General features: G+C 38.8%; 1 protein-coding gene across 1 annotated transcript; it reads left to right on the top strand.

Moving 5' to 3' along the window:
• Positions 1 to 11,464: 11,464 nt before the first annotated feature.
• AMD1 (AMP deaminase) lies at positions 11,465 to 14,651 on the top strand (the record flags this gene model as incomplete). Its single annotated transcript, XM_043283572.1, has 4 exons — positions 11,465 to 12,889; positions 12,945 to 14,065; positions 14,139 to 14,266; positions 14,317 to 14,651. 4 exons carry the CDS (start codon positions 11,465 to 11,467, stop codon positions 14,649 to 14,651), a joined length of 3,009 nt encoding a protein of 1,002 aa, XP_043140838.1.

Genomic DNA, 14,651 nt, shown 5'->3' with positions numbered 1-14,651 from the left:
TTTTGTGAGATATTGGAGGTTTTGAAAAAGATAATAAAATATATACCACGTTACCTAAAGAAAAGACTAAATAGTGCTCATAAATGCTTTCTAGTAGATGACAGATATCACTATTAGAAAGCACATTTAAAAGATATTATATCTATCCTTTAGTAACTGGTTTGTTATAAGAGTACTTAAATATTTGAAAAAGCAAGTTATTGGGGTCTGTACCAGGTGTATTGTATGCGAAGAGAGGTAAGAAGGTCTCTATTATAGGTGTGGAAGGCATGGTTATCAGTAGGCCTGACATTGTCCTTGGGTATACCCAAGAATTTACCCAAATAGCCAAACTTTTTTACTAATTATAGTAATTCTCGTGACTTGCACAATTTATGCAACCGTATGGTTTTTTAAAGTAATTAAATTATTAATCTCAATTGGTGGTATTAACTATCCATAGCGTAGAAATATATATTCCGAGTTACACAGCTAAAAGACTACTTTCTAAATTAACCGACTTCCACTGATCGAAAAATAATTTTGAACTTAAAATAAACCTCATTACACTACAAATTATGACATGATGCCTTTCATTCATTATAAATGGTAACTGAGAAAAAGAGACTTGTCTTATGAATCGCAGATGGGATAGAAACAGCAAAGAATATCAGTGATTGAGCATTCTTATGCAGGAAAATTCTGTAGACTTGGGTGTAAACCGTACCCTTGGGTATGGGTATGAGAACTGTGCCCAAATGGGTACCTATGTCCAGGTCTAATTATCAGGGAGGAACAGTTAATATGTGCCAGTCTGATTTATTGTGAAGTAAGAGTGGAGCAAATACGCATTGAGAATGAAAATAAGATTTCGCTCTCATTGGTCAATAATCACATAAACAAGTATCATATTGGCGCGCTGAGTTAATGTCAGATAACTATATATAAATCAGAGATGCTACTGTTACCACGCTATAGTATCCGAACTTCTCACTTTCAAATTTCTCCTAATAAATAAATACATAGATAGCGTTAAAGGACATATTTTTGAAGTGTGGGTAGGTATGCATCCTGTGCGTGCCTGACTTTTAATCGGGAATACTTATGCCAGAAATGGGCTATTCCCCCTTTTAGTTACGGTTGATAGTCAACATATTTCTCTGTAAAAAAATCGGGTTATCTTATTTTCTAATCTCTTTTCTATAACTATACAGAAATAGTTCACCTTATTTTTGCTCTATCGTGGTACTTTCAGTTAATTACTGCTTCATAAAAAATGTTTTATTAAGCCTAGTTGCCCAGCAAAATCTAAATATTAATACAATTAAAATTTATTTAATTATATTATTTATTATGATTAGCTTTGCTTTGAGGCCTTATCCCCTCTTTTAGTTCCTCAATTACTTCGGCATGATGAAGAACACTTAACGTAATCCGCAAGCGAGCCGGTGACATCGTCAGTTAATTAGAATAATTATTGAACCACTCGCCATGCCGCCAACTCGCTCTTGAAGCTTGAGAAATTTAATAGAGCAAGATGATAGGATCTTACTAGCTAGCCAGGCTTTTAAGAAGCAAGAAATTCCTTCTATACGCGAAGCAGCGCGTCGGTTCAATGTGCCTCATACGACTCTCCAAGATCGATTACACGACCACCAAAACCGAGGCGAAGCGCGTGCCAATAACTATAAATTGACATATACAGAAGAGGAATCGCTTAAAAAATGGATACTCTGAATTGGATTCCCAAGGAGCAGTCTCCGATTGCTATTTTCCGACAAACGGTGGATCTAGTAGTCACTACGCATGGATTTACCCTGGTTCAAACAGTGGGCGAGACTTGGGTCTTCCATTACGTGAAAAGGCACCCGGAAGCTTGCAACCTGATTCCCAAGGCGCTATAAGTATGAGCGCGCAAATGTGAAGAACCGAAAATCATTCATGAACGGGTTCGTTTGCATGCAAAACGCAATCCTTCAAATATGGCATCAATCCTGATAACATCTATAACTTTTATGAGACTGGCTTTGCAATGGGTTTGATTTCCAACACCAAGGTTATTACAAGGGCGAAATATCATGATCGGCGCTCACTTTTACAACCTGCAAATAGTGGATTTAGTGACAGCAATTGAATATATAAGTGCTTCAGGGTGGGCCCTACCTCCATGTGTGATTTTCAAAGGCAAGTTCTTTATTGAGTCTCGATCTGATAATCTTCCGAGTGATTGGCCGTTTGAAGCCTAAACGGCTGGACTTCTGATGAAATCGGGCTTCGATACCTTGAGAAGGTCTTTATTCCATCCACGACTGCTCGTACTAAAGGGAAATATCGACTTTTGATCTTTGACAAGGAAGTCATTTAGCACCACGTTTCGATTGAATTTGTGAAAAACATGATATTATTTCAATCCGTATGCCTGCATATTCATCGCATCTTTTACAGCCGCTCAATATCGGTGGTTTTGCAGTGTTGAAGCGATTATATGGTCGAAAGTTGAAAGTCAGATGCGGCTCAATATAAATCATATTAATTAAATTAGACTTCCTCAAGGCCTAATCCAGACGGGCCTATCCACTCGCACAAATTAAGGCATTTAAATCCGAGACCATTAAAATAGCTTCAAAACAGCTGGCTTAGTGCCATATGACCATGATCGAGTGATTTCGAAGCTTGATATTCAGCTTCGTGCGCAACACTCCCACAGAAGCCGGGGTAGCGATTGGGAGTCAAAAACGCCTTCAAACTACGTGCAATTACAAAAGCAAGCCTCCTCAATTAAAAGCTTTACTAGCAGCGCTCAAAAAGCCGACTAAGTTCGCTTATTTCTGGAATAAATCAGGTTCCTCAATCTCGTCAAATCACAATGCAATCAGCTGCTTCGATTTGCGCGCTTCCAATGAGAAGAAGAAGCAAAAACGCACTCGGTCTAATAAGCAAATTCCTCAAGAGGGCCTTTGAGTCTTGGAGGCTCGTGAGCTAGCTTATGGCCTTTTGGTTGATTGAAATATATTGAAACTGCCATAGATCCGGGGTAGGTGGCGGCTCGCTCATGGATTATAGTATACCAAAACTGGTTATTATAAGTCCTCTAGTTTCTTATTTTCTCCATTATTTCTTTATGTGACAAGGTAATAATATGAAAAGGAAAATCAACGATTCTATATTATCAAATGCAGAAGCAGTATTCAACACTCAGCACACTAGAGGTTATTTTTTTTTTTTTTTTAGAATATATCTATATTTATTCATCACCTAGTAGCCAGCCAATCCACCTTCAAGAAGGTTGGATCAGGATGAGGTTTTTATTTTTTCGGGCCATAAATATCAAAGGAACAATAATTTGTGTCATCAATAATTTCTAAGATAATAATCTCATTTCTTTATATACATCAATGAGGCAGATAATGAAATAATAAATTCTTATTAACCAAGATAAATAACTAAGAAACTTCAGCAGCTTAGATGAAGTCTATACACAAATTCTTATGCTTTCTTTATCTAGCCAGCAGATTTACCGACCAATTTAACATAATCCCCAAGCGAGCGGCGTGCCTCTGTACTCCATAAAAATGGCGCTTTTTATAACATTAATATCTCAAACAGAGATAGGGGCTCATTATTAGAGAAGGTAATACATACACCGACTACAAGAAAGTATATTACTTTTCAAAGATTCTGTAGTTCTTTGTAGCCATATATATTTGAATATTGAAAAATATAAAACTTAGAGTGGTAATTTATATTACTCGAAGGGATATTTATCTGAAAAAATTTTCTGCTTAATATACATAATTTCGCTACGGTACTAGATTATATACTAAATTTTCATGCTCTGTAGATATATTGTGGTTGAGATATTGAGGTTATATAAAGTGCCATTTCCTATGGAATATAGAGGCGTGCCGCTCGGTTGTGGTTCACGTTACTATGAATTAAGCTTAAGTCATCATTTCAAATCTGGAATTATAATCTTAATGAATTCTAAATTTGACCCTGACAAATCGTTTAATGACTTCATTAGTTATATTCTAATAATCATGCAGTTTCTCATCATAATAATATGAAGTTAAGACTTAACCATAGAGATAATAATATATTAGAATAAAGCAATATCAGCATTTTTATGAATTATAACACATAAAATAACTCCATTTGATCATTTGATTATCTAAGATAAATACTTTCATCATGAAGAGGTCGACCATCCCAAGCTCGTTTCAAGCCTGTTTAAAGAAAAATAATCAAGTCAACGAATCTGGAAACGACAACATTAATGATATTGAAAAGAGAATTCTAGAATTCAAGCTAGTTTCAATGAGGAATCTATACTAATAAGTAGTTTATTATTAAGAGATAAAAATATTTTCTACTATAACATCAGCTGAAAATATTACAAACTGCACTGATCAATATCAAAATAAATATCATATTTTTTTTTCAATGGAGCTACAATTGAAGAAAACATAAACTGGCGCAAAATGAAGAGGAATCATTTGTACAATGGATTCTTTTTATGGATCGACATGGAGCAGCTCACCGACCAGCTCATGTTCAAAGTATGGCCAATTTTCTGCTTCCCAAGCGTAACTCCACCAATATCAGGACTGTTGGTATTAATTGGGCCCAACTTTATCAAAGGTCATGATGAGCTTAAAACCTGGTTCTTTCCATGTTATAATCATCGTCGTTTTAAATATGAAGATCTTAAAATCATCAGTGGTTAAATCGGGTACCTATTACTATCATACGACATTGGATCGCACTTAAAAACTTTGATGAGACAGGATATGCAATGGGTCTAGTAGCTACTGCCAAGTGGTTACTAGAGCTGAGACAACTGGCCGGCCCTCTCTTGTTCAGCCAGGAAATCGGGAATGGGTCACATCTATTGAGTGTATTAACTCTGCTGGATGGGCTCTCCTGTTACATATTACCCTCAAAGGAAAATTCCATATTCAGGGATGATATCAAGATGAGGTCTTGCCAAAGGACTGGATTAAGTGAGCGATAAGGGATGGACAACTGACCAGATTGGACTATGATGGCTTCAAAATACCTTCATTCCAGTTACAAACGGCCGAATGAGTGGGAAATATCACCTCTTGATTCTTGATGGCCATGGAAGCCACTTACCCAAGATTTCGATGAAATATGCACTCAAAATGATATAATACCGATCTGCATGCCAGCACATTCATCACACCTTCTACAACCTCTTGATGTGGGTTGGTTTCGCGCCCTTAAAGCGGGCATATGGCCATCTGACTGAGAATAAGGCACGGTACAGTTCAATCATATTGACAAATTTGACTTTCTCGAGGCCTATCCCCAAGCTCGTACAGAGGCATTCAAGATGAAAATATCGAGAATGACTTTGTTGAAAGTATATTAGTCCCATTTCATCCAGAAAGGGTGCTTGGGAAGCTTAATATACAGCTTAAGGCTCTTACACCACCAGGCAGCCATACAGATCCAGCACCTAAAACACCTCACAATCTGAAGCAACTGGAAAAGCAGACATCTACAATCAAAAGGCTTCTAAGGCAGCGTACACAGAGGCTCCAAGTCCAATAAATGATGCAATAAACCGTAAGGGTGTGAAATTCATATAAATAGCGCAATCCTTTCCAAGAAAAAGTCTAGGATTTTTACGAGCTGCACAGGAGAAAAAGATGCAAAAAAAAGAAGCGTTCTAAGCGACAAATAACTCATACAGGTGGCCTGTCTATCCAAGGCATAAACCTAGGCAGCGCAGGAATAAGGCCCAGGAAGCTGAAGATACTATACAGACGGAAACTGCAGCATCTACATCTCAACCACATGTACGGGTGTCACCACAGTGTTCTGATTGCAATGTTATTATCCTGATCGCAGTAATAATTAGTTTTCATATGAAAATATGTTTGTCGGGAAGAAACAGTAATAATTTGTTTTCATATAGAAATATATTTGCTGAGTTGAAAATAGGCCATGTTTTCTAACCTCCGTGGGGAGGTGGGCGGCTTGCCTGTGTGAGCGGCTCGCGTGTGGATTTACGTTACCTAAAGATTAAAGAAACTGATAATCAAGTCTCAAAAGGCCTTGGTGTTACAGAACCCAACGTATCAGTCTCACGTGATGATACGGAGTCAAGGCCGAATCATTGGATAATAGTTGATGATGGATATGCAAGAAGGAACAGGGGTCAAGTTGATATTCGACGGATAAATCACGTGACTGACTACCATATACCATAGGCTTGGCATTGGTAGATGGTATACGACTACCACAACAACTACCATTGGGATGGTAGTTCCCTATGGTATAGTTCTTGGACAAAAGTCTACGTAATTTTCTGCAACCACGAAAAAATATATAATCACCAAGACATTTCTTTTCCACATAAATCCACCAAACATCAATTCTTTTACTAGATAATCAAATTTGCTATGGATAAGTAGCAGATAAGTGATAAAATAAAATAAAAATCGTATTAATAATGTGTATACCACCCCTTTGCCTCTAAAACTGCATTAACACGGTTCTCCATGGACATTACCAACCCATCAAAGATGTCCTGTCCTAAACTCTCCCATGCATTCTCCATGGCCTTGTAAAATTGCTCTTTCAATTGTTCTTTGGTCCCATTAAATAATTCAAGTTCTGGATAGAGCATATATATACGCTCTTTCAACTTGGCCCAGGCATGTTCAATAGGGTTCAAATCAGGTGAATACGGTCTAGTTAATCAAGTATTTGTTACATTCTACTTTCAGACTCGTCCGCACTTAACCAACAACCCAGCATACGTGCTCGGTTGGCCTTGTTTCTCTCTATTCGTTACCTTCACTTTTCTACTTGTTGATTATCTTACGGAGCCTGGAGGGGGCGATATACCCATCAACGCATACGACTTACGGACCGGACCCGGAAGGGCATTGAGCATATGATTACTTGGAAGACACTTACCCTAAGTGTCCTGTCTCGAAATACCACTAACTAGAACCCTAGGTACGATACGAGAGAAGCCAGGTTGTGACACTTGGGTGCTATTAGAACATTATTAAATAAAAAACTAATCATAATATGCATGAATTTAATAAATAAAGCCAAATTCCATACTAAATAAATAACCTAATAATGAATATTATGATTTATGTGTTATTGCTTGTCATGTTGAATATATTTTTTCTATATTTTATCAACTAGGTTGCTAGATAAAGGCAAATTAGTTTCATATGCTAGATAGGTGTGCTTTCAAAAAATCTAGAAAGAATTGATATTAAATTGAAGTGAAATTTAGATAAAAAGACTTTGCCAGAAAAGAAATGATGACGCAATTTCATCTTTTTTCATATGTATTTGTTTTATTATTATAGAACGTATTTCTGTGAGAACAGTTATTCCTGCTTTATTATTTATTAGGAAAAGCGTGAAATTCTGATAAAGCAGACCGAAATATCATGAATTAGTATTTATCCATCATAACCGGATATAATTTGGATATAATAGCATAATACAAATTTGAATTTGTAGATATTTTTCAAAGTAGTAGGCGAGTAAGTTTAGGCCTATCTAACATGGACAACTGTAATTAAATAACAGTCATATATAGGCAAGTTGATCAGAAACGCGCACTTGATGCATAATTAAACATTAAAGATTAAATCTACATATGAACATAAAAATAGACTATGATCTTATTAATAATAGAAAGGGCCTTAAGAGATAGTGTAGATAAGAGTAATGAATGATTTAATTGTAAGTGTCTAAGAGTATTAGTATTGGAGGACTTTATTATAATTTAAAAGAGTGTCCTTTTTCTATGCCCCCAGGTGCCATCAGACCCCGACTGCTCAACTCCATATATAGGAAAATTTACCCGTGCCTAAAAGATAAAAAAGAAGAAGAAAAAGGACGTAAAAACGCAATTTTCGTATAATTTTTCAGATAATAGGACTTCTAGATTATGGCATTTATAGCTGCTTGTACGATTCATGTGAAGATGTTTAATAATTCCGTTTATTTTGCCGGTTATAGCGCGAAATTGCGCAATCTCTAATTAAGGATATGCTCTAATAAATACATGTATCTCGTTTGGATGTTATCTGACTGGCTAATTTCGGAACGATTGGGCCTTCTAATTTCCTGATGATCGTCACAATAATCTCTGCCTCCTTGTAATCATGAGGTTATTCAACTCTAAGCATATTATTAATTAATTACATCGAGACAGCTTGCTATATATATGCATAATTCTGTCATTAAAGCAAACAAAAAGTGTAGGCAACCAAAGTCTCATTTAATCTCTGCCTCTTGTAATTTCCTGTATCTCCTGGATATTCTTTTGTATGATAACATGATGCATTGCTACTCTATGAATTAGCTCTGGGAATATCTAGTAGATATATATATGCTCTTTCGTCTACGGCTCCAACAATTACTCTATACAAAAGGGTCTTCAATGTCCTTAAAATAGTTAGAGACTAGTCATAATCATATCAAATTTTGTATTTAACAAGAGACCATGCCATGATTCGTTTAGGCCATTCTCCTCTCCACAAGTCAATTTTTAACTTACAATAAAGATTCGTTTTTATATTGAAATATGGGGTTAGCATAAATGATAACTGTGATATTATTATGAAAAAATAAACATAATATTGAATTTTGTTTCATTGCAACAAGGGATCCATCAGCTTTGTATGCTAAATAGGCATTAGAGAAATACAAGAAAGTTGATATAACTCATTATAGAAGAGGGGTATCCAACTGACAATGAAGACTAAAGATTGAAAGAGGGAAAGGCCATAAAGTTAAGATTAGGTATGATTATTATAATTATAGAGCTCATTCATCCCGATTTATGAACAAGTCGATTCAGAATTTTATTAGGATTAAATGAAGGTTTCAAAGAGGAATATAATACGTCTTAAAATTAATGATCAGGAATAACGGGAGATACATTGCGATTGTAATGGAAATAGCATGCTTTGATCTGGTTATCTCCTCCATGGCGCTTGAAACTCTTTGTTGTGAATGCATATCCATGCCTCCGCTCGGACTCAATTGATGGCAGTCATTGCTTCTTTCTCGCTGACATAGGTTGTGTTGATGGAAGGGGAGATAGGGGGCTTGATGGGCCATTACGATTGACATGGCTTGTATTTTCAGCAAGTGGCTTCTAAAAAAGTTCTATTTGCTGTATTCGCCATATTGTCTTTAGCGTGCTGACGAGGCTGCTGGTGGCCAAAGAATGGAGTGATATCTGTTGTGATATCAACCCTAAGCCTTTGTCCTGATCTTATCATCATATAGAAGATAAAGAGTTTCTCCCATATCAATATCTACAAGGATATATAGGAGAGTGATTCAGCAGGAAATGTGCCTGTAGCGACAGAGGTGTGTCTATCACATGCTTAATTAAGAGTAAATAGATCTTGTGTATAATAAGACAATCATCACGATATCTTTGAAGAGCAGTATGGAATTATATCTAGATACTACTAATCTCGAGCACGTACAGCACATGTTAAAAAGGATTATATTAGAGAGGTTTTTAACTATACTGAAAAGAACGGCCTACAGGAAAGGATGACTGATGAGTAGATATCTGAGATAACATTAAATTTTCACCAAACAGATGCTGTAAGGATGGAAATTATAACATCAAAAGGATTTTTAATTAGGGAGCTGTATAGATAGATTGCTCTACTGCTGCCTTAGTTACAGATATAATAAAAATATTTTATAATTTCCTACAGTACAGATATGACCCTTATTGTATTGTTCACTGCATAAAATGGTATTCTAGAAATATAAAATCGATATATATATATATATATATATTTAAATGCTGGGAGTCGGCGCACTTAATACAATAAATGTAGTAGACCACATCTTATATAGAAATATAGGTCTGAGGATAAAATATATCATAATGAGAGATTGATAAAAATCAGAGCTTTAAAGTAGAATGGATACTATTTTAATTATAATAGTCAGTCTATCAGTGATGATGAATAAGAATTAAAGCTATTAGATATAGATAACTGGTTATCTTAAATCTTAGAAAACTGATTGCTGTTAGAATTTTCATTCTGAGATGATAAGAGCTGTTATTGGGACGAAAATACTAAGAATGCATTAGTAAGAAGTTGAGTATAAGAGAGATGTAAAAAGATTAATAGCATCAATCTATATTATTGGCTTTATAAGAGGGCTTATAAAGGTAATAAATATATATATAAATCGCAATTGGTATATTGGGTAAAATCAAATGAATCGTTTGTTCCCCGGGTAATACTGATTCCTCGGCCTGGATTTGATATTCTGGAGAATATAGAGCATTGGAACTTGGAAAGCTAGACTGATATTGCCCTTTTTTTCTAAACGATTGAGATGATAGTATATAAGGTGGTGCTAGCCTCTGGAAGCTGACAGCTACCATACTGTTGCCTTTTTGGCCGAGGGATCTATTAGTATTAGTCCTAGTAGATAAGTCGTTACACGTAAATTGCAGCGTTGTAGGCTTTTTTTGGCCCTACCGCAGAGCATACAAGACTAGTCACACTGGATGATCCAAACCAAGTGGAATTATACACACCGAATATTTTGTACAGAAAATCGCAGATCCTAAGTGAGGAGCCAAGAGATTGTGGATATATCCTGCATGATCAAGAGGATGATTCTCCAGAGCCAGCGCCACTTCCAAAGCCTTTGGGAAGCTCTGAATGCTGTGCGACTGCTGATTTCTTATATGGAAGGGCAGGACGTGCCTAGAGCATCTCTTCTTCCGTCTTCTGAGCGCCTTGAACGAGACCTGGGGAGTGAGATAATCACATCATGGACCCAGGGCACACTGGATAGTTGACTTAGATAATCAATCAAACCTCAGCTTTACGATATTCTTAGATAGCCGATATTTTATAGAGGGAAGAATTATATCGGCTAATCGGGGCCGCACTGTAGTTTCCTCTGTAAGGTGCACAACACATAGGCCGGGAGTCAGTCCTCTGTATCGAAAATAATGCCGTGTACTAGGGGTAGATCCTTGGCTCTCTTTGCAGCAGCATACGTCATTGTAGAGGATGGGTCCAATTAGAATAACGGAGTAAATAGAATGCTGATCATATGACCTTTTTTTAACTTGTACACGACTTTGGTGTATATGTAGATACAAAATACTCTATGTATTCTGTAGCTTATAAGATATCTAATTGTTTTCATGCCCATGAAGGGTGGTGTACTCCTGTGTTGGTACTCTCATACATAAGCAAGCACTCCGTACGGAGTACACCGATCTCCCCAAAAAGGAAAGCAAAAAGAGAAAATAGAAAAGAAGGTTTGAAAACTTGACTACATGCAAATCGGCTTCACTACTGATACAAGAATATCATCACACAGATCAGGTACACAGTCCGATTGAAAATAGCAAGGCTATTATAGAAACAAGGGTCAGGTGGACTGATTAGTGGTTGACAAGCAAAGACAGACCAATGCGATGAGCCCATCACAGGCCAGTATGTCTTACACTGAAGGCGACGTTTCTCGCCAGAACGAGGACCTTTCAAAGAGCCATGACACAGCGTCGAATGGATCGATGACGGTTTCCAGCGAAGATGAGATCGACTCTGAAGAGCATGGACGGTCCAATGCAGCTTCAATGAACCCACCTGGTGATATCCTGCCAAGAGATAGACAACAGAAGACGCCTACGTATGACTATGCATATGAGAAATCAATGAGCCACGCTGAGGCAAAGCTTTTCTATCATCATCACCAGTTGGCGTCACGAGGTGGTGACTTCGAAAACTTGCAAACTCCAGCGAGCCCTAATCATCACAGCGGCGACATCGAAGCAGAGGACAAGAAGATGCCGATTATGGACAGCAGAGACCAATTGTCTGCAGGTGCCGTAAATGGTCTCCTCGAACCGCAATCTGTCCGGCCTTTGCAAACTTTAGCGCCTACCGGCCAACAGACTTCTCCAGCACCTAAATCTGAAGGAAACCTCAATGCTGCCGAGCAACTGTCTAAACTTCATACATCGCATTCTGATATCAATCCCGACCAAAAGCTCTATCATTCATCAGCGGGTGGCATTCAAACACCCAATCCATGGCTGGGACCCTCTCAAGATACAATGAACCTCAGGTCTGATAGCGACGCGGTTGCAACTGAGTTGAATGCCATATACAGCAGAATACGAGGCTTGCTTGATCGCAGGTCGCATTATATTCGGCTTTCGGTACAAGGGGACGGTGATAACCCGAAAGACCATACTGGTTGGAGGGTTTACCCGCCACCCCCAGAGCCGGCTTGGGATGGTGAAAAAGATACAGGGAACCCCGGGGATACTTCTCATGGGAGTCAGAAACGAAGGAAGATGGGCCAGGACATTGGGGAGGACTTTGACATGGCAGAACTTATGCCGCTCCCTGGGGAATCACACGAAGTCTTCAGGTTGGATCAGAACAGTGTGTATCAAGTCTATGAAACGGCCGAGGCAGCGGATTTGCGTGAGGCTATCGTGCAGATACCCTCATTGCGTGACTTTTACATGGACCTTGAGGCCGTTATCGACGTATCCTCGGACGGGCCTGCCAAAAGCTTTGCTTTCAAACGCCTTTCTTATCTTGAAGGGAAATTTCAGCTCTACGCATTGCTGAATGAATATCAAGAAATAGCCGATAGCAAGAAAGTGCCCCATCGCGACTTTTATAACGTTCGAAAAGTTGATACACATGTTCACCATTCAGCTTGCATGAACCAAAAACATCTTCTCCGATTTATCAAAAGCAAAATGAAGAAATCACCAGACGAGGTCGTTCTTTTCAGAGATGGGAAACATCTTACATTGAGAGAGGTATTTGAAAGTATCAAACTGACTGCGTATGACCTAAGTATCGATACGCTTGATATGCATGTGAGTTGGATCTGATTAAAGTGGCTTGGGAATGCACTTGCTAAAGTCTGCTCAGGCGCACACTGATTCCTTTCATCGATTTGATAAATTCAATCTCAAGTATAATCCTGTGGGAGAGTCACGACTACGCGAGATTTTTTTGAAGACGGACAACTACATCAAAGGCCGCTATCTGGCGGAAATAACCAAAGAAGTCATTTCCGACTTGGAATCTAGCAAGTATCAAATGGTGGAATGGCGTATTTCCATTTACGGAAGATCAATACATGAATGGGACAAGCTTGCTGCCTGGGTAGTAGATAACAAGCTATTCTCGCCGAATGTCCGCTGGCTTATCCAGGTCCCCCGTCTTTACGATGTGTACAAAGCGAGTGGTATGATGGAGAATTTCGAACAAGTCATAACGAATGTCTTTCTGCCATTGTTTGAGGTAACGAAAGACCCTCGCAGCCATCCCAAACTGCATGTTTTCCTCCAACGTGTTGTTGGATTTGACAGCGTCGACGACGAAAGCAAAGCGGAGCGTCGTTTCTACCGGAAATACCCAGTGCCAAGGGACTGGGATACGAAACAGAACCCGCCGTATAGCTATTGGATCTATTTCATGTTTGCCAATATCGCGTCTCTCAATATCTGGCGTAAAAGGCGCGGGTTCAATACCTTCGTCCTCAGGCCGCATTGTGGGGAGGCTGGAGACCCTGATCATCTTGCAGTGGGTTTTCTTTGCTGCCATAGCATCAGCCATGGGATATTACTGCGAAAGGTTCCCTTGCTACAATATCTGTTCTACCTTGATCAGATCGGTATTGCTATGTCGCCACTCAGTAACAATGCGCTGTTCCTTACCTATGACAAAAATCCGTGTGCCAGTTTCTTCAGACGAGGTTTGAATATATCTTTGTCTACCGACGATCCATTGCAATTTGCTTTTACCAAAGAACCATTGATAGAAGAATACTCAGTTGCTGCACAGATATACAAGTTCAGTGCAGTGGACATGTGTGAGCTTGCTAAACATTCAGTTGAGCAGAGTGGGTTCGAGCTCTCTTTGAAAGAAAGGTGGCTAGGCGACGATTGTTGTTTGCCGGGCGTTGCGGGAAATAATGTCGCCAAAAGCAATGTCCCTGATATACGTGAAGCATACAGACATGATACCTTACTTGCGGAGTTGATGCTGTAAGATCCTACCTACCTGATCTCGTGGCATCTGCTTGTTTAGAACAAATTGAGCTGATATATTGCCCACAAGGATTGCGAGATATTCTGCATCTGCAGCCACCAGCGGCATAACAGACCCGGCAAATCGTAATCTTCCCATTAACCTGTCACAAACTACATATTCATCTCCATTGATCCCCAATATGCCGAACTTTCACGGTACGTCCCAACCATTCACCCTTTAAAAGGCCAATCAATGACATCTATAGCTTCGTCACGAGTCACTGCTGCTGAGGGCCTAGCCTGTTCATCAGGGCGCGGTACTGGATCAACTCCGAATAACCCTCAATATCCGTCTCAATTTGGGGTTCAGAGTCCAGTTACTACAGCGAACTTCCTCAGCCAGGACCTACAAACCTCCCAGTCGTCAGGCCATTTTCTTAGTGAATCACCCATGTTAACCAGTGGTACTGGTTCTGTAGGGCCAGCAACTGGGACCGACAACTTGCCAGAGCAAAAGATCTTCCCCGGTGTTGTACACGAACGAGCCCAAAGGAGCAGCAAGTTCAATCGTCCAGCAGCAGAAGATAGTAAAGGCCAATAA

The sequence above is a fragment of the Aspergillus chevalieri genome, chromosome 8 (genome assembly GCF_016861735.1).
Source record: "Aspergillus chevalieri M1 DNA, chromosome 8, nearly complete sequence".
Classification (NCBI taxonomy): domain Eukaryota; kingdom Fungi; phylum Ascomycota; class Eurotiomycetes; order Eurotiales; family Aspergillaceae; genus Aspergillus; species Aspergillus chevalieri.
The sequence above is the reverse complement of the archived record's forward strand: the minus strand, read 5'-3'. Positions and strand labels throughout refer to the sequence as shown.